Raw genomic sequence first — 20,018 nt, 5'->3', positions numbered from 1 at the left:
TCCAGGGGCCTCAGATCACACTCCGGAGGTCAGGACCTCTGCCTCTACACAAGACTGAACGCTGGCTCTTGAAGCCCTCGCATTCCAAACACGGGCTCCCCTCCTTCTGCCCTCAGGGAAGTCTGCCTGCAGAAGGCAAACCTACCTGTGGGGCCGGTGCTTTTCCCCTGCATCTAGGCATCTGCCTGCTAAACTGGGTCAGAAACTATTGCAAATGGTAAAGTACCCAGAAGAGATTCTCCTGACAGACTCCTAGGTGCCTTTTCCCCTCATGCTGGGGCGGGGAGCACAGGTGGCAGAGGGAGGGAGAGGTTTGTCCCAAACACCTCCTCTCTCCCAGTGACCCTGGAGAACGTGAACGAACTGTGCCTCCAACAGCAAACAGGGAAGCAGAACCAGCCTTTATTTTTATTTTTTCCGAAGTTAGAAGTGAGCAGGCATACTCCCGCACTTGCCTGACTAGGATCCACCCGGCATGCCCACCAGGGGGCGATGCTCGGCCCATCTAAGCTGTTGCTCTGTTGCTGCCAGAGCCATTCTAGCGCCTGAGGCAGAGGCCAACTTTGCTCCAATGGAGCCTTGGCTGCGGGAGGGGAAGAGAGAGACAGAGAGAAAGGAGAGGGGGAGGGGTGGAGAAGCAGATGGGCGCTCCTCCTGTGTCCCTGACCTGACCGAGAACTGAACCTGGAACTTCCACATGCCGGGCTGACACTCTACCGCTGAGCCAACCAGCCAGGGCCTATGGAACCTGCTTTTGCCTGAGAACCCTTGTTCTACTTGCCAAGAATATCCAGGAAAATCAAAATTGCTTGGCTGGCTTCACTGGAAAAGAAGGGGCCCCAGAGAAGTGGGCAGAGGTGACCTGGTCCTCAGTCACTAGGTAATAATCAAGGTCAGTCTCAAGCACAAGGTGTTAAGTAGGTCTCATTATATTTATGACAGTACAAGCATGAGAAGAACCAGTAGAAATTACCCTTGTGGTTTCTCAGTATCAGCCACCCTGGCAGGCAGGGAAGAGTGTCCAGAAAATCAAATGACCTAAGAAAGGGGAACAATTCAGGACCACTGCGTCCCACCTAGAGCCTTGGGGTTATTTCTAAGGCCTCTCGCGGCTTTGCTTGGTTTGAGCTTAAATGTTTTCTTTAATATATTAGTTTATGAGGGTTTCATTGATTATCATAAGATAAATAATGTCACCTTGAAAAACATTTTACCTTCTTTCATCATTTTAAATAAAGGGGATGATACATCAAATGGCAAAAACTCTCCTTAGGTCTGGGTTCTTTCTGGGCCCATATATTTTGCAAAATAGATTTTTCAGCTCACTGGAAAGAGACCTAGAATCGGAGAGAAAGACGTAAGGGTTCCCTCTGCTCTTCATGCCGATTTCCTTGAAGCTGAAAATCCATCTTGCCTGGCCTGATGCGGGCTAATTGCCAAATTGGGTTGCTGTCTCCTCACTTTCCGACTTATTTATCTTTTTGGATGGTCTCCAGGCCTGGCTCATAAAGGGCCACTGAGGAGGTGAAATGGGTTTTTCCTGAGCCAATTCCAGGGTGGGGGTGGGGGTGGGGTGGGGCAAGGCTATGTTAGTCGTATCCATGGTAACCATTAGCTTCCATAAATCCCCCTCTCTCCCATCAGGCCCACTGGGCAGGAGTGTCCATGTTGGTGGCACACATGTCCCACTGTCTGCTTGGTTTCTGCACACCTTGATTGGTCCCACACTGAGGTTCTAGGCCAAACCCCAGCCTATGCTGGGAGGTCGGGTGGGTTAAGGGCAACCTTTTCTTAGGTGCCTTAAAGTATCATTTCTTACTTGAGTCATTTCCTAAATGCCTGTCAGCTATTTTGAAGATAAATTTTGGGGAAATGGTTTTTATTCGGATTATGTAAAACGCCCTAAGAGGCAAAGACTGTAGTGATTATATCAGGATCAGGCATAGCTTCCCAAGACTATGCAGTGGGAGTCAGCGCCCTGAACTCGGGCTCAGGAAACGTGGATGTGGGCCACGCTCTGCCCCAGACTTGCCACTAACTGAGAGCACAGACTGGGCAAGCAACCACTCCTCACTCTGCAGGGGCTGTTGTGAGGACCACATGAAACCGTGATATATTTTTGGCTACAAAAGATTTTAGAATAAAACAACTCCCGAGAAAACAAGACTTGGGGCTGAGTGAGCAGTAACCAGCCCCAAATGATCTCAGGGTACAGGAAGAGCTCCCAGGTAAGGACACCCAGCTTTTCCCAAGTGTGGGTCTTATATCCACAGCGGAGGTGTGAATACTTAGGAAAGTCTTAAATGGAAGTTCTAGAAATCTCATGCTCACGGTGTCACCTCCCTCCTGGAGAGCTACCCATGGTTCTGAATATGTCCCAAACCCTCAGGCTCAACGTGCAAGGCCCACGCCCACAGGCCCCACCCACACAGGCCCCCTTTCCACTGGCTGGTCTACTCACAGCATCGGAAGACAGCTTCCACTTCCCACTCCTCTCCCTGGGACACCTCCTTCTCGGGGTCCAGATTGCACCTCACCTCTCTGTCTAGGGCACCTTCTCTCACCAGCCCATTCCACCTGATCTCCCCTTCCTCCAGAGCAGAGTACTCATCATCACCCCTCACTGGGCAAAAATTATGTGCTGCCCCCATGCCGGGGTGTTTTGAGCTGTTACTCAACCGTTGAGTTAAAATTTAACTTTTTTCTGAGTTTTACCTTGTTTCTGAAAGTAGGTTGGATAGAACTCCTCAGGGGGCAGGAAGTGTGTCTGATTCTACTTTTGTACCCCCTGGCAGATAGTAGATGTTCAATCAGTGTGCCCTGAGAGATCAATAGGAAAATCATTCCATCTCCAGACATTTGTTCAGATCCAAAAATCACAGAGCAGAAAACAGTTTTACTGAGAGTCCTCATGGCCTGGAAAAGAAGCCTGTACCTCAATTTACCCCAGCTCCCCAATGTCTGAAATGATCAGAGGTAATGCCTTATTAGTAACACCGTGTGCTCACAGAAGCAGGAAGGTAAAATTCATCTACCTGTCTTTGTTCACTCTCTCTCCTTCTCCCCTCTCTCCCCACACCCTCCATCTACTCCAACATAGCTGTTCACTCACAACTCGATGTAGCTTAGTAATAATTGCTAAAATTTATGAAGTATCTATGGATGCTCAGAATGGTGCTCACCACTTCCCAGGAGCTGTTTCACCTAATCCTGATGCCAGCCTTGGAGATGGGGTCTATTTCCCATTAAAAGGTACTAAAAATAGCAGTGACGTCGACGTCCTTGCCCAGAGTCAAGTAGTGGATACATGACTTGACACACCCCTCACTTCAATCTCATTCTAAAAGCCCCTATTTTAAAACTGCTGTAAATTACAAGGGAGATTCTACACCTCAGTGAGGCACGGGGCAGCACCGATTGTGCAGGCCAGCATCGTCCTGGTCTCCACAGAGACCGGGAGCCAGGATGCCGTGCTGTTCTGGAGTTATTCCAAAGAGGACAAGGGGTCAAAGCCTCCCCTCTGACAGTCAGCATAAGGGGTGAGCAACACGATCACGTGATATTGTAGAACACTCATTATTGGCCAATAAAACATACGTGACACTCATTCCCTTGTTCCTCCATACCAGTGTTTAGAGTGTCTGCCACATTCCAGGCACTGCACTAGGATCATCAGGTAAAAACTAAATCCTAAATCCTTGGTCCCAAGGAGCTCACTACTTAGTGAGAAACCAGACACACAATCACAGAGCCAAATCGAGGAGTGAGTGATGTGGGCAGAAGCTTGTAGGAGGGAGGAGCCAACTGCACAGAGGGGTCAGAGGAGGCTCTCCTAGCCCCCCTTCTCTATCTTCAGAGATTTGCATGCAAGTCCACATTTCACCCCCAAGTTCCTTCCCACTTCTCCACCTCCTTCCAAGGCACTGACAGATTTCCCCCGGAGCTGGAGGAGAAGGGAAGTTTGACTGACAGCTGCTCAGCTGAGAGGCTCTGGGAACTGCCACAGAGACATGACAGCAGCTCTGAGTGTTCTGGAGAGAGCACAGGTGTGGGAGGGGGAAATGAAAGGTAGGAGGGAAGAGTAGGCTGGGGGTGGGGAGAGTGCACGGAGCACAGCACTCACCTGAAAGCTTCCTTCTCCTCCTGTCTGGGTCTCTGAACTGTGTACTCACTAGCCACTGCTGGAAACAAACCAAAACAGCAAATGCATTAATATATATATACACATACACATATACATATGTAACATACACATATACATATATATATTATATATACAGATGCATAGACAAACACATTTACATATACATGTGTGTGCTCGCACATGTATGTATATATATATCAGTATATATGCACATACACATATCAGAGCCTCCTACTTCTCCACTAAGCTCAGGGCCCTTTATCCTGTCCTTCACTCTATGCACACCCCAAAATGGTCAAAACCCCAACTAGAGGTGGTTTGGGATCTTATCTGGCTTTAAGCCATCTGGAACCCTTCAGCAAGCCTGCCTAGTGCTTGGTCTAAGCAGCCCTTACGGGTGAAATTAATTCAGCACAGCCAAGCTGGTGATGACAGAGGGAAGAAAGAATCAATCAAAACATTCATATATATTTGATGAACGAGAACCCTGAATGAATGAATAACTGAACCTTTACTGAGACCCTCCTATGCACCAGGGCCTGTGCCAGGAATGTTTAGGAGTATTGCTTATTTTAATCCTCACACTCACTTCACGATGTGAGGATTTCATCTTCATTTCAAAGGCAAATATCTGGAGGGTCAGAGTGGAAAAGTTCTTTTTCTAAGGTAACATAAAAATGCTAGTAAGTGGCCAAATTAGAGGTTAGTGGTGCTGGGCTGGATGGTAGCAGGCACAAGGGAGAAGTGCAAAAAATAGAAGACACAGCCTTCTTCTTGAAGAGCCCGCAGATGGTGGAGAGGGAGAAGGAACATGCCCCCTCCGATATAGTGCAATGGAGAGCGAGTCCGCCCATCCCCAACAGAGCAGACGAGGCGTGTCGCAGGCACTCAGGGAGGAGGGCTCGGGCTCGGGTCCTGCCCAGGGTCTAGAGCAGGGGTCCCCAAACTTTTTACACAGGGGGCCAGTTCACTGTCACTCAGCCCGTTGGAGAGCCGGACTATAAAAAAACTATGAACAAATCCCTATGCACACTGCACATATCTTATTTTAAAGTAGAAAAACAAAACGGGAACAAATACAATATTTAAAATAAAGAACAAGTAAATTTAAATCAACAAACTGACCAGTATTTCAATGGGAACTATGCTCCTCTCACTGACCACCAATGAAAGAGGTGCCCCTTCCGAAAGTGCAGCGGGGGCGGATAAATGGCCTCAGGGGGCTGCATGTGGCCCATGGGCCGTAGTTCGGTGACCCCTGGTCTAGAGCTAGACAAAAGCTGTGTGGAAGCACAGACGTCTAAGCTCAGAAGAACATGGTGGTTTCTTAATGAGGATCAAGTTGGTGGCGTGCAGGACTAGGCAGGCAGATCAATGGAAGAGTAAGAGAGAAAGCCCGGAAATAGGCCCATGGGTAAACATAATTTACTCTGTGACCCAGGAAGCATTTCAAGTTAGTGGGTACAGGATGACTTAGGCAGTAATTAGTTTGGGGACAACTGGCCAGCCATTTGTTAAAAAAGAAAAGCAATATGTTGGCTTTATACTGTACAAAAAAAAAAATAAATTCAAAAGAATTAAAGATTTACATAAAATAATTCTAAAGGAACTAGGAGAAAATACAGGTGAATAGCTTATCTTAGAGGGGATAACAGCCTAGCCTGTGATGGTGCAGTGAATAAAACATGAACCTGAAATACTGAGGTTGCTAGTTTGAGACCCTGGGCTTGCCCGGTCAAGGCACATATGAGAGTTGATGCTTCCTACTTAACCCTCCTCTCTCCCTCTCTCTCTTCTCTAAAATAAATAAGTAAAATCTTTAAAATAAAAAAGGAGAGAAAAACTTTTAAAATTATATTTGCAAAGGAAGATTTACAAATAAAAGAACACATAGATTCAACTTCATAAAAATTTTAAATTCCAATATGTCAAATTAAAGACCATTAAAATCTAAATGACACATAAAAACCTTGGGAAAACATTTGAAATATATATGAGAGACAGATGTTAGCATCTTAATATAGAAGATGCACTTTTAGTCAATTTAAAAAAAGAAGCTTCAAGTATTTTTAAAATTGGCAAAGAAGCCTGACCAGGCGGTGGCGCAGCGGATAGAGCGTCGGACTGCGATGCAGAGGACATGGGTTCGAGACCCTGAGGTTGCCAGCTTGAGTGCGGGCTCATCTGGTTTGAGGAAAAAAGCCCACCAGCTTGAACCCAGGGTCGCTGGCTCCAGCAAGGGGTTACTCGGTCTGCTGAAGGCCCACGGTCAAGGCACATATGAGAAAGCAATCAATGAACAACTAAGGTGTTGTAATGCGCAATGAAAAAAAAACCTAATGATTGATGCTTCTCATCTCTCTCCATTCCTGTCTGTCCCTGTCTATCCCTCTCTCTGTCTCTGTAAAAAATAAATAAATAAATAAAATTGGTAAAGAATATGAATGACATAATTCCCAAGTAAGACATGCAAATGGCCAACAGGTCTAAGAAAAAAATTGTTGAACTTTATTAAATATTTTGAAGTTAAATCTTTAAATTGGAAAAATGAATGTTTTTTTACATTTATTTTATTTTTGAAAAAAGGCAAGTATATTTACATGATTCTTAAGTCAAAAACCAAGACTAGAATAAAGAGGCTTCCTCCTGCCTGGCTCCCCCATCTGTCTAGAACTCACCACATCCCAAACAAGAAACCACTGCTCTGAATATCTTGTGTATCTTTTTTGATATATATTTATCTCTCAAGCAAATACCAGTATGCATAATTACTTATCTTCCTTCCTTTTCAATAAAATACAGCATTTCTATAGATAGTTTCATACTAGCTTGACAATTTCTCATATGGATACATTAAGAACTTCTCTATTTGTCACTAGTGTTTTGTTGTTGTTTATTTAGATGGTTTCCAGTCTTTTACAAACAATACTGCAATGAATAACCCTAAATGTACATCATTTCTCAAATATGCCAGAGTAACTGTAGAATGAATTACAAAAAATGAAGTTCCTAGACCGAGGATATATGCATTTTTAATTCTGAAAGATGTTGCCAACTTGTACGAGGGTGTTATCAGTTTACACACCCACCCAAGTGGAGGCGTGTGCTTGCTTCTCCACAGCGTGCCATCAGGGTCTGCTATCAAGCTCTGGGACTTACTACATGGATGAGTAAAGAGTGAACTCTCAGGATAATTCCAACTTGCATTTGTCTTATTGTAAGTGAGTCTGGGCATCTTTCCATAGATTAAACAACCATTTTTATTTCCTCTCCTATGAAATGTATGTTTATGTTATTCAAATTATTCCCAATTTTTTCTTTCTAGGATAATATGTAGGCAGTGTAAGAGAGTATAGTATACATAGGGGTAAAATTTGATTTAAAAAAAACTATTTTTTTCAGGGGGCATTTAGCAACACATAGCAAAATCCTTGAAATGTGAATATTCTTTGACTTCGCAGGTCCATTTGCAGATAGTCATCATAAGGATAATCACCGATGTCCAGAGAGGTGATGTGAATACTGTCAGCACACTGGAACCTGCCTCTTGGTGCATTCTCCTGGCTGCTCCGTCAGGGTCTCTCTGCACCTTTCTCCTGCCTTGCTCTCTAACCTGGCTTTCCTGATGCCCGTCCCTGATCGCTGCCTCCCGAGGGCTGCTCCTCCAACGCCCGGACGGTCCCCGTCAGCTGCAGTGTGACCTCAGGGCCAGGGCTGGCATTTCAGTGAGCCAGCCTCTCTGCACCCCGATCCCAACTGCCTGGGAGTCCTCTCAGGAGGACTCTGGACTCAAATTGTGGTCTAGAAAATTGCTGTCTTTTGAGGAAGGGGTACCACGCTTCAGTTGTGGTGACTGAAAAGGAGACCCTTGTCCAGCAGTTCTGAGAACAGGGCGGCATCTCAGCAGCGAGCCCTTCAGAGCGTCAGAGGGGCGTGTCTATTTGTCGCTTCCACCTAGCACCTGCCAGGACCCCAGAGCTGGAAGGCGGGGCCAGACCCCAGAGGGTAAGGAAGCACGATTGTTCATGGGGCTATAGTCAGTATTTATTATATAACAGTAAACCTTTTTTTTTCAACTGGTTGGCATTTCAAAAACAAAGCTCATCAAACTAAACCACAATTCCTGTGACTTAGGGGTTGTCCCAGCAGCCACGTCTTGTGACGAGGAAATGAAACATCTCAGCTACAGCACACATACTTATAGAGAAAGCAAACTCTTTCTGGGGCCCCGAGAGCGTCTGGCGCCATGACCCCTCCATGCCACCTTTGTTTTGTGGATGCTGGGGGGAGGCTGGCACAGTTTCTTTGCTGGAGAAGGAAGAGTGTCTGGTGAGTTAAGATTTGCCACTGATTTCTCCTCCGCCCAGAGGACAGCTGTGAGGGCCATGTCAAAGTCAGAAGAGTTGGTGAGTAGCTGAAGCAAGAGAGAGAAAGCCATTCTGTGTTTGGCAGCTTGGGCACTCGAGTGATTCAGAGGGCAGAACAGGATGGAGGCAGAAATCAATGCAGTTGGTTCCGCGCGGGTCACGTTGGTCTTGAGATGATGAACATCCACAGGTGCTGCAGGTGTGAAGGTCCGAAGTGAGTCTTGCACTGAAATTCCAGCTGTAGAATATTCTCGTTTGGGCTCCTCCCCCCCCCCAAAAAAAAGCCCTGACTTGGATATAGGTCGTTTACTTGGGGTGACGCCAGGGAGCACAGAGAAGGAGAGGAAAAAGTGAGACAGAGAATAAAGAAAAGCCAATACAGAGTGTGTTATTGAGTTGCTTATCTCCGTGGGTAACTAGAGGTCATGCTCCGTGGAAAATCTCTGGGGAACCACATGGAACTACGTGGTAGTAACCACTTCAAACCTCTTCCTCGGAAGAGGGGAAGCTGCTTGAGTGTTGAACCCAGGAAGTGTTCATTCCTCCATGAGTTCTATACTCGATATGGGCCTTGCACTGCTGCAGACAAAAGCCCAGAGGCAGGAGAGAGGAGAGACCCCCAGAGCATGCCGGTGTGTGCGTGGAGCTGCTCAGCACAGCTGCACTAAAACCCGAGGGACTGAGATTTGGTGCATTATACATAAACCACCTGCTACAAAAATCAAGAGGATTTGGGTTATATTTAACATCATGGAGTGGGTAAAACTGGGGAGTCTAGAGAGAAGAGCAGGAGCACACAGACAGGACCTCAGGGCCCAGAGGAAAGGACTAACAGTGGTCAGCGAGGCAAGGGAATCAGGATATTGTCACATCTGCTGAAGGAAACATAATTACCCACAAAGAGAGGTCAACAGCACCAAGTGCTGCAGACTTAAAATGCCCTGAAGTTATCGTTGACCTTGGTGGTAAGAGTGGGGACAAGAGTTTTGTTGCCTTTGGACACAGTAGATGCAATTTAAGGGAAGGGAGGCAGAGAGGTATAAGTCACTCTTTTAAGAACCTCGGTTTTAAAGGGAATAAGAGATATGCTGGTAGTTGGAAAGATGAGCGTGGGAATAGCGAGATGCTGGTCAGCGTTAACAACCCATGCTCGGGACACAAAAAATCAATATGGATTTGTAGCATTTGCTGATTTAGTGTAAATACTCCTACTGTGGCTGATTTCTAGCTACTAGCATGATGTCAACTGACTTGAAAATTTCTGAAATTTTAACAATTAACTCTTGCGAGCTGGTAGGCATTATTGACAGCCCACCAAGGATTGTTGTTGTTGATCTTCTCACTGTTGTTCATGGGAGAAACTTTTCAGTGAAGAGACTGAACTTCTGGAGACAGAGACATGGAAGATATAGGAGCAAGAGTGTGGTAATCTCCAAATTCTTGGAGCCAAGACCTAAGGATGCTGATGGAATAACAAACACACTGGCTAATCCGCTTGGAACAGAGTAGAGATAGGATTGAAGTCCATGAGGAGTTTGGGGATGGAATGGAGAGGCATTGAGGAAGTCAAGTGCACACTCTGGGAGAACACCTTTCTTTTCTTTTCTTTTTATATATATATATATATTTTTCCAAAGTTAGAATCGGGGAGGCAGTCAGACAGACTCCCACATGCACCAGACAGGGATCCACCCGCCCATCTGAGGCATTGCTTCCTTGCAGCCATAGCCATTCTAGTGCCTGAGGCGGAGGCCATGGAGCTGTCCTCAGTGCCTGGGGCCAACTTTGCTCCAATGGAGCCTTGGCTGCAGGAGGGGAAGAGAGAGATAGAGAGAAAGGAGAGAGGGAAGGGTGCAGAAGCAGATGGGCGCTTCTCCTGTGTGCCCTGGCCGGGAATTGAATCTGGGATTTCCACATACCGGGCCACGCTCTACCACTGAGCCAACTGGCCATGTCCTCACCTTCCATTTTTATTTTTTTATTTTTTACAGAGACAGAGAGAGAGTCAGAGAGAGGGATAGATAGGGACAGACAGACAGGAACGGAGAGAGATGAGAAGCATCAATCATTAGTTTTTCATTGCAACATCTTAGTTGTTCATTGATTGCTTTCTCACATGTGCCTTGACCGCGGGCCTTCAGCAGACTGAGCAACCCCTTGCTGGAGCCAGCGACCTTGGGTCCAAGCTGGTGAGCTTTGCTCAAACCAGATGAGCCCGTGTTCAAGCTGGCGACCTCGGGGTCTCGAACCTGGGTCCTTCCGCATCCCAGTTCGATGCTCTATCCACTGCACCACCGCCTGGTCTGGCTCACCTTCCATTTTTAATAGAATATATCACCTGCTGAGCATTCAGGCAGGAGACGAGTGTCGGGAACACTTAGGACCTCAGGCTACAGTGGAAAGAAGATATAATTGGAAAGTCACAGACCTGGGTGTGGGTACCAGCTCCACCGCTTAACCATGGGAGAGTTGGGGCAGGTTACTTAACTCTTGAGCCTTAATTTCCCCATCAATAAAAATTAGATAAAATGCTTATTTCAAAGGTTTCTCAGGAGGGTCAAAGAGGTGAGAATGTCATCGTAAGTGGCTGAAAATCACAGCAGCTGGAGATTGCTGAGCACTTAACCCGTGCCAGCCATGAACTTCATGCTAATCTCACCAAATCATCACAGTAACCCCATGAGGCAAATTCTGTCACAGCCCAATTTAACAGGTGAAGAGGTCAGGTAACTTTTCTGAATGCAGAGTGCCAGTACTTAGTAGATAGTAGAGTTACAATTTGAACTTGAGCTGTTTGGCACCTATATTAACCACTGCACCAAACTGCCTCCCATGATGACTGGCACACAGAAGCCCTAGATAACAACTTTGTCCCTTCCATGAGGAGGGAAAGCAGGGTTTGGCAGAGCTAACAAGTGGCCCAGGAATAGTGTCCAATTAGAGATGAATGGGAGGGAGGATTGAGTCACAGTTTTCACAAGTGAGATCAGAAATAACACACTTGTCATAGTGTCAACCAGCACAATCCACCAATGTTGGTTGAATCGATTGAGAAACTAGTTTCTTCCCTGTGAGTCAGTTTTGACTGTGGTGTTGGTGGGATTGGAGAGCCCCAAGACTCAGAGGTGGGACAGCAGGCAGAGCAGAGGGGCAGGGTCGACCTTTCACTCTCCCCCACTAGGTCGGGCCTACATGGTTGTCCAGAGGACAAGCAGAGGGTTACATGGGAATGCAGTAGGTGCAACCCAACAGAGATTGTCACAATAGTCATGGTCAGGCCTATTCCCACACTCAAGTCAGTGTAGCCAAGATGTATTTCTAACGAGGCAATGACTTTGACACCTTGCCCCCAAAGCTTGCAATAGGGGGAAAGTTGGCCCGGGCGCTGAGGACGGCTCCATGGCCTCTGAACACTTGAAGCCAGGGCACTGACCCTAAATGGCTGTCACTTGGCACCAGAGAGATAACAGTGGTGGCTGAGTCTGGACATCTGGAGCTGCTTGTCTCCTAAGTAGACACAAAGCGCGGGAACCTGGCCAGACTGTTCTGCTGCTCTGGGCGGCTTCTTGTAAGACTTGAAAGCAAGAGAGAGCCATAGCACAGAGCACATGGCCTAGACTCTGTGCTTCCTGGAGAAACGCTCTGCTTCCCATGTGAGAGGGCGGGAAGAGAACTCAGGAAGCCCCCTGGTTTTCATGCAGGTGTAGATGGTGTGAAGTATGCAGAGTTGTTTACTGCTCAAGCCCCTGGTAAACCAAAGCCAGAGTTCAACTAAGAGCAGCTGTTGGGAAAGAAATGTCAACAGGCCACAGCTTTGCTTCTGCAGACAAAACCCTTCCCTGGCCCGTGCTGCGTGGGGTGAGGCTCAGCTGAGCTTCCAGGCCATGGGACGTTAAGTGGTGGGAGTCAGCTCTCATTCCTATAACAAAGAGATTGCAGGCAGTCCCGGCAGGTGGGAGCATGACAAACTGTCTCATATTTTTTAATGAAAAAATGATACTTCATCTTTCTAATGACAGAGAACTTGGAGGTGGCTTCCAATAATATATGCCCTTTTTAATACATGGCTCGTCATGTCTGGGCAATGGCAATATGAAGGATGGAGCAGCAGACAAAAGGTTAATAGAGCATTGGGCCTTTTTTAATTGAAAAAGTGACTGAGGGACCCCACAGCAGACCGAGTGGTAATAGTATTACAGCCTGGGAGCACCGTCCGGAGACTTACTATTCATCTGGGAGTGGAGCAACAGACACGGACCATGTCACCAACCTCAACATGAACGGAAGCCCATTCCCAAGGAGGTTAATAAGCAACACATGGCATTTTTCAAAAAGATAGGTGTATTTTTTAAAACTATACCTCTCTCTTTTTTATTGTCTTAATTTATTGTTACCTCTAAGAAATAAACACACCATGTGTTGGTCCAATTTGAATCAATTCTTCTTTGTCAACGTGTCTGACCAAAGACTATGCCTCATTCTGGGCAAAGTTTTATTATTATTATTATTTACTCAGAAAATTAAAAAAAAAAGTTTAACTTCCAAACAGCATTCCCTAAAAATACCCAGTGTAAAACAGAAATAGAGTTATTTTGATGGTTAAGGGATAAAGAAATGAGATAATGGGTGAGGATGTGCTCTGAGGGTGTAAATATATAAATATGAACTTCTCCTTCAGCCTGACTTTCACAGAATTGCATTTGTTCATATTAGGATTTTCAGTCTCCCAGGGAAACTTGAAATCTGCAAGCCTTTGAGTCATGTGGTATGCAAGGTGGAGCCCAGGCAGGGGTAGATAGGTGATGACTCAGCCCCAAGTAAATAAGGGGCTACCATTTAACGGTGAGCTTCCCGTGCACTCCACACTCACACCCGATGGGCCTGTGCAGAGGAAGACCTGGGAGCTGCGCAGGTGATGCTAGGGTTAGCCATGGAGCTGATAGTGGCACACAATGGGGCCTGCCACAAAACTGCCCCAACCCAGGTCACATGCTTCGCATCTCTCCTGGCTGGTACCCTGTTACCCTGTACCAAGGTGAAGAGAAGTGGAGTGATTAAGATCAACAAACATTAGGTATCTCTCCCTACACAAGGCTCAGGATAAGACATGGCTGACAGCGTACGGGTGAGGAGACAGTGACCTATCTGGCAACGAGCTTCCAATCCCACAACCACGACACAATCACTCACCGTGACTCTTCCGGGTCGTTCTGAGCCCCACCAAAGCAGTTTTCTGACCTCAATTACCAGAACATGTGCTCTTAGCAAGTCTCTTGCCCCCAACCAGAAACACTCTGAGAAGCCATGGGGGAATTTATTCTCACTCATGATAGCTCAAAATCTCTCTGCTAAGTCCCAGTCTAGAAAGGTGACTTTGTCAAAGGGCTCTGCTGGTTCTAAAAGTGACATCGGGCATCATGTAATGATCACTGCCACCAAGCGTGACCTTGCAACTCGGTCCCTTCGCAATGTTCCAGCAGGACTCTCAGGACACACAGTCGCTCTGCCGCTGCTCCGACTTCCCTTTAACGGAATTACCACAATTTTCAAAGACAAAGGAAATGGGGTTGTCTTTCTACTCCAAGACAATAACGGGGTTTTAAACGCTAGCCTTTTCAGATTTGAAGTATCTCGGAAAGATCAAGGGGTGTGGGAGAAAGGCATTTCAGCGGCCTGAAAAGTTAAAACATCACGTTTTGTCCCCTGAAATCTTGCACAGTCTGGCAGAGACAGAAATGGAGAGTGGGTCTGCCATCTGTATGGACACTATGGGCCGGCTGAGGAGGGGTTAATCGAGGCTAATTTGAAATGCACGGGCTGGAAACATTTTCCCTGGGAGAAGCCAGAACGGCCTCCCTTGCTAAGAGATGAAGGCTCCCACCCAGCTCATTGCCAGTTGCTCCAGGGAACTCAGAAATGATATGTACATGGACCCAACAGAAAACATAAAAATAATAAATGAAACTAATCATGCAAGAAGGGTTTAGGAAATAAGTAGCCTCTTCTGACATGAGCAATGCTGGTAGCCTTGGAGAAAGAGGGCTGGAATATTAAATGAAAGATGTAAATTGTAAAAATTGGAGCCATAAATTTTCCATCAGGCGAAGAGGGACCATCGGTTCTGTTCAGAGGGAACCGAGCTCACATGAGCTGGTTTCCAGTTCAGGGTCCATCCCCGGAGGGCAGCCCCCTTCCTTCCCTGGAGAGGCCCGGGCTCAGGCTCGGGAGCAGGGAGGTGTGGGGAGGAGGAGGGAGGGGGGAGAACAAGACTCACAACCACCTTGTCAAATACACAGTGTGGTCTCTGTGGAGGCCGAGGGCCCACGCGGGGCAGGTCTCTCTGGAGGCCGAGGGCCCACGCGGGGCAGGTCTCCGTGGAGGCCGAGGGCCCACGCGGGGCAGGTCTCCGTGGAGGCCGAGGGCCCACGCGGGGCAGGTCTCTTTGGAGGCCGAGGGCCCACGCGGGGCAGGTCTCCGTGGAGGCCGAGGGCCCACGCGGGGCAGGTCTCCGTGGGGGCCGAGGGCCCACGCGGGGCAGGTCTCCGTGGAGGCCGAGGGCCCACGCGGGGCAGGTCTCCGTGGAGGCCGAGGGCCTACGCGGGGCAGGTCTCTGTGGGGGCCGAGGGCCTACGCGTGGCAGGTCTCCTTGGAGGCCGAGGGCCCACGCGGGGCAGGTCTCCGTGGAGGCCGAGGGCCCACGCGGGGCAGGTCTCCGTGGGGGCCGAGGGCCCACGCGAGGCAGGTCTCCGTGGAGGCCGAGGGCCCACGCGGGGCAGGTCTCCGTGGAGGCCGAGGGCCCACACGGGGCAGGTCTCCGTGGAGGCCGAGGGCCTACGCGAGGCAGGGCAGCGACACCTGTTCAACCCCCTCTCTCTGCAGAGCCCCCCCCCCCCGCCCTCTCTCCCCTGAGATGGCCAGCCGAGGAAATGATGCCACAGTGGTCAGGTCAGAAACCTTGACAAGGGTGACCAGAAAAACATCTAATGAGGCAAACCCGCTCAAAGGTGATCGAAACATACTTCCCAGTAAGTGCGGGGCCACAGGATGGAAACGTGAAAATACAGTGTTCTGTTTGGCTCTAAAAAGAAGGAAAGAACAGAAGGAGGGTGGGGAAGAGCACCTCCTTGTAAAGAGAAGACTGTCCTTTCTGTTTGTTGCATGTTGTATGTGTATGTTGATGAGTTTCTGACCTTAGCCGCGGTCCTGACTTCATTTCATTTGGTTGATCAATCATTTTCAACTAGGAGCTCATTGAGAATATTCAGACATCCTCTAGGCTGAGGCCATCCAGAGAAGCCCAATCTCACCAAGTTCCACCCTTTCTCTGAGGTAACAGCACTGCCCTCTGAACCCAGCCTGGACTCGCCCCCCCCCCCGGGGCCTGGGGCCCCTGTGCAGCCTGTAGCTCCGTGCTGCTCCCCCGTTGGCCTCAGATGCAAAAGATAAAAGCAACCCTGGACTGACAATACTCTTGTGGTGCCTTATGCTTGATCAACCCCACAGCCAAGGGAATGTCAGTAGCATGTGAGAGACAGACCTGGGGACCAGTTCTTTGCTCACTAACTCAGCACAGGGTCTTCATATATTAACTTGTTAGTCAGTAAGTCTGTACTGGGCACCAAGTACATGCTAGGCGCTGGGCCTATAGTAAGTGGAGCAGGTGTGACCCACATCCTCATGGGGCGTTATACAATAAACCAAATAGCCCTGAGCACGTGGGGAGGTGGGTGGAGACATGGTTTCTGCCTCCAGAGGTCTCCATCCAGGAGGGGAGATTGTGCCAGGGCTGCACCAGGGAAGGAAAAGTCCAAGTCCATGCGCCCGCGCTTTGTCCAGGAGAGCAGCACGACTTGCCCGAGGGAAGCGGTAGAACGGGACCAGAGCTCCCTCCTCCCGCTCCAAGTGTGCTGCTCTGTGTGGCTGCAGAGTGTGAGGAAGCGGCTTTCAAATGCTTTCTCCTGGGGCATGGACCCGGCAGCAAGCCCTTCTAGCCTGCCCCTCCTCTGTGTCCTCCAGCCGAAGTGCAGCCACTTACCAGCTGGGAGACTCCTCACTGACCAGCTGGGAGCCACTTGTCAGTATCATAGTCACCACCCCAGTTCAGTTAAGACAGATGTCTTCATGTCCAGGGGTTCCTGTGATGAAGTCACAAACTGGATGGCTTAACACTACAGAAGTGTGTTCTTTCATAGCTCCGGAGGCTGGAAGCTCAAAATGAAGGGGACAGCAGGACCGCACACCCTCTGAGACTCCGGATAGAACCTTCCTTGCCTCTCCCAGCCTCGGGGCTGCCATGAATCCCTGGCGTTCCCTGGCTTGCAGACACTCCCGTCACTGCCTGCGTTACCACGCAGTGTAACCACGCAGTTCTCCTTGGTTCTCTGTCTCTGTGTCTGAATTTCCTTCTTCTCACAAGGACACCAGTCCTATGGGATCAAGGGTCCACCCTACTGCAGGATGACCTCATCTTACCTCAACCAATTACATCTGCCATAACTCTATTTCCAGATGGTGCATGTTCTGAGGTACTGGGGTTTAAGACTTCAACACATCTTTTTGTGGGGACACAATTCAAGTTAAAACACCAGACCACACCAATAAAGTTCACTGAAGTCCCCTTAGGGAAGCTTCCAGAACTGTTGTACTGTGAGGGAGAAAAGCAAGTAGCCTTTGTGTCCCCTCCTCCACCATGACCACTGTGTACCAGAAGGTGCCTTCAATCAGTATTTATTGAATGATTCTTTTCAACCTCCTGATATTCTTACCACAACACCACTGTATCTGATTTTAAAAGCAGGTAATCACAGGGGCTGCTAGTCTTTCAAAAGCACAACTGTGTTTCATAAACTCCCCACTTATTTTTCTCCTCCAATAGTTACTGTGCACACACTCTTTGCAAGACTCTTTGAAAGAGACTGTGGGAGGGAGGGCTACAGAAAATTTAAATATGCTTACAAAGTAACAGTGGTGAAGGTAAAATAAGAACACAGTTGACTTTTGGTACGCCAAAATTTTTAGCTCCTGCTACCGCTCTCCGGGAGGTAAGCTGCGATTTGGCTGAGGTGTGTACTTCAGTCATGCACCCTTCAAGAACACGTGCATGGAAGCAGGTGCCTTAGCCAGTGAGTGAGCCTGGCTACTCACCTATGTGGTTCTCTTCTTGATAGGGTCTTTACATTTGCACTGTCCAAAATGGTAGCCACATGTGGCTATTGGGTCTTAATTATTAAAATGATATAAAATTATAAGTTCAATTCTTCAGTTCCACTAGCTATTTGTAGCTGGCTACTCTGTTGGCCAGCACAGATATAGGTTTCCATCATTGCAGAAAGTTCTATTGGATGGCAGTCGTCAATGCAGTGGCTCCAGTGAAGGGGTAAAAATGGCGTTGCTTTGTAAAAACAAAGTGGTTCCTATAAGAAAGCAGGCGCCTGGTAGATGTACAAAGTGAAAAGGAGGTGAAGATTACTCTTGGATGGGAAATCCATGTTGTATGAAAGCCATTACCCGTAGTGATGAATGAAAGCTGTGAGCTGGGCATCTGCAAAGGTCCTGGTCACATCCATTGCAAATGTCACTGTCACAAGGTCACTGTGTAGCCATTGTGACCGGCAGAAAGTGGCAAGTACCACAAGAGAGGGCACCTCCAGCTGCAAGGGGCATGCCAAGCTGAGAGGCACCCTCTGGCTATAGGATCAGGGAAATATTTATGAAGAAGTGGCATCTGAGGCGGACCTGGACGGTTCGGAGGGTCCCACCGCTGCAGAGATGAGGGGAAAGGATCACAAGCAGGGGAACCATGGAAGAAGCCCTGCCTGGATGCAGAGCAACAGGGAGATGGGTGTTTCTGTCCTCAGGGTTCCAGAAACCATAGCAGCTGCCTTTGGATTTGTATTCACAGTACAAATGATTTATGTTGATGCCTCTATAGGGCATTACAAATAGTTAACAAGATAGAATAACATGACAGTTTGGAGTGGATGGCTGTCTCAGTGGCCCACCTTTTTAGGGACTGTTCACAGCCCTCAATTCACCTAGTTCTCTCTCAAAGGCTGTGGGCATTAGGAAGTGGGAGACCCCCTCTCCAGTCCTTGTCTGCCTCTCTACCTCCGGAACCAACCTCATACCCTCGTTCAGACAGCTAACAGGAAAATACTAACATTTATCAAAGCACCTGTTCACTGCGCATGCTACCAGAAGCCATGCACTGTGCCACACGTCTGGGGGACCCTTGCCCCTTGCCGAAAGTGAAATTTCCCCCCTGGAAGTCCAAGTCCTTTGGAATACTCCTGTGACCTGTGAGAGCTACCGGATCCTCTACCTCAGCCCCTCACTGTCCCTGCTGTCTCTTCGCCAGCATCCACTAGGGATCCAGCCTCACCACGCAGTTTGCAAATGTTCCCTGGAAGAACTGGGGGTCAGGTCACTTGGAAGGGTGCTGTGCTCACCATTTGCGTTTTATTTGCCCTTCCTTCCTCCTTCCCACCTGTGAGAGCCCCCTCTTCTCCCCCACCAGCTCCCGCTTCCCCCACTGTGAGCACAGCTCTGCCTTCCTCTGAAGCCCTGACCAGTCCACACCCAGGTCCTGGGGGCTCAACCCCCAGTGAGCTAATCAAGGGATTCTTTCCACATCAGTCTCTCCATTGTGCCAGCTGCAAAAAAATAAAATGTTCTCCATCTCAATTCACATTCACTACCTCACATAATCTTCCCCATGGCCCTGTGGGTCGGCACCGTTACTGCTCTTCCTTTAGAAGTGAGGAAAGGAGCCTGACCTGTGGTGGCGCAGTGGTTAAAGTGTCGACCTGGAAACACTGAGGTCGCCGGTTCAAAACCCTGGGCTTGCCTGGTCAAGGCACATATGGGAGTTGATGCTTCCTGCTCCTTGTTTCTGTCTGTCTGTCTGTCTGTCTCTCTCTCTCCTCTCTAAAATGAATAAATAAAAAATATTAAAAAAAAATAGAAATGAGGAAAGGAGACCCGGAGGGGTTAAGTGACAATGGAGGTTATGTAGCAGGAAAGTGGCAGGACTGGTTTGTAAACACGGGTCTTGCTGGTTCCGGAACCTTCGCCTGACTCTCCCACCCACTGCCTGAGCTGGCCCAGTCAGAACTGATCACCCGGCTGCCCCAGGGAAGTGGGGACAAACCAATCAACAGACAGAGGGGCTTACAAAAGCCCCTTCCAAACCGTTTAAAATGGCTGGGAAAACAGAACCCTCTGGAAGACACGTAAGACGTCTCTTGGCAAGAATTCTAATGAGCCAATAGGCTCAGCTGTGTGTCTGGACAGTATCTACTGTGGGTCAGAATGAGGGATTTATTCCGTCAGTGAATCAGAGAATAACTATTGTTATTATTTAGCATTGATTAATTGTTCCTCTGGCCTCTAGGTCTCTCCACACAGTTCTCAGAAAATCATTAAACTTCCCGGGCTGCTTGGGCTTTGGCGTTCTGGGTAAAGAGCTGCACAGGGAGCCCTGCAAAGATGAGCCAGGTCCCCAAGTG

General features: G+C 48.3%; 1 protein-coding gene across 3 annotated transcripts in view; it reads right to left on the bottom strand.

Annotated features, from left to right (window-relative positions):
- LOC136383015 (uncharacterized) overlaps positions 1–20,018 on the bottom strand; it is a 183,760-nt gene that overhangs the window by 27,223 nt on the left and 136,519 nt on the right. For all 3 annotated transcript variants that reach the window (XM_066352488.1, XM_066352490.1, XM_066352489.1), the window contains one exon: positions 4,124–4,181. In XM_066352488.1, the coding sequence (XP_066208585.1) occupies positions 4,124–4,181 (58 nt within the window). The remainder of the gene's footprint in view (positions 1–4,123; positions 4,182–20,018) is intronic.

This window comes from Saccopteryx leptura, chromosome 11 (genome assembly GCF_036850995.1).
Source record: "Saccopteryx leptura isolate mSacLep1 chromosome 11, mSacLep1_pri_phased_curated, whole genome shotgun sequence".
Classification (NCBI taxonomy): Eukaryota; Metazoa; Chordata; class Mammalia; order Chiroptera; family Emballonuridae; genus Saccopteryx; species Saccopteryx leptura.
This window is presented reverse-complemented; position numbering and strand designations above follow the sequence as displayed.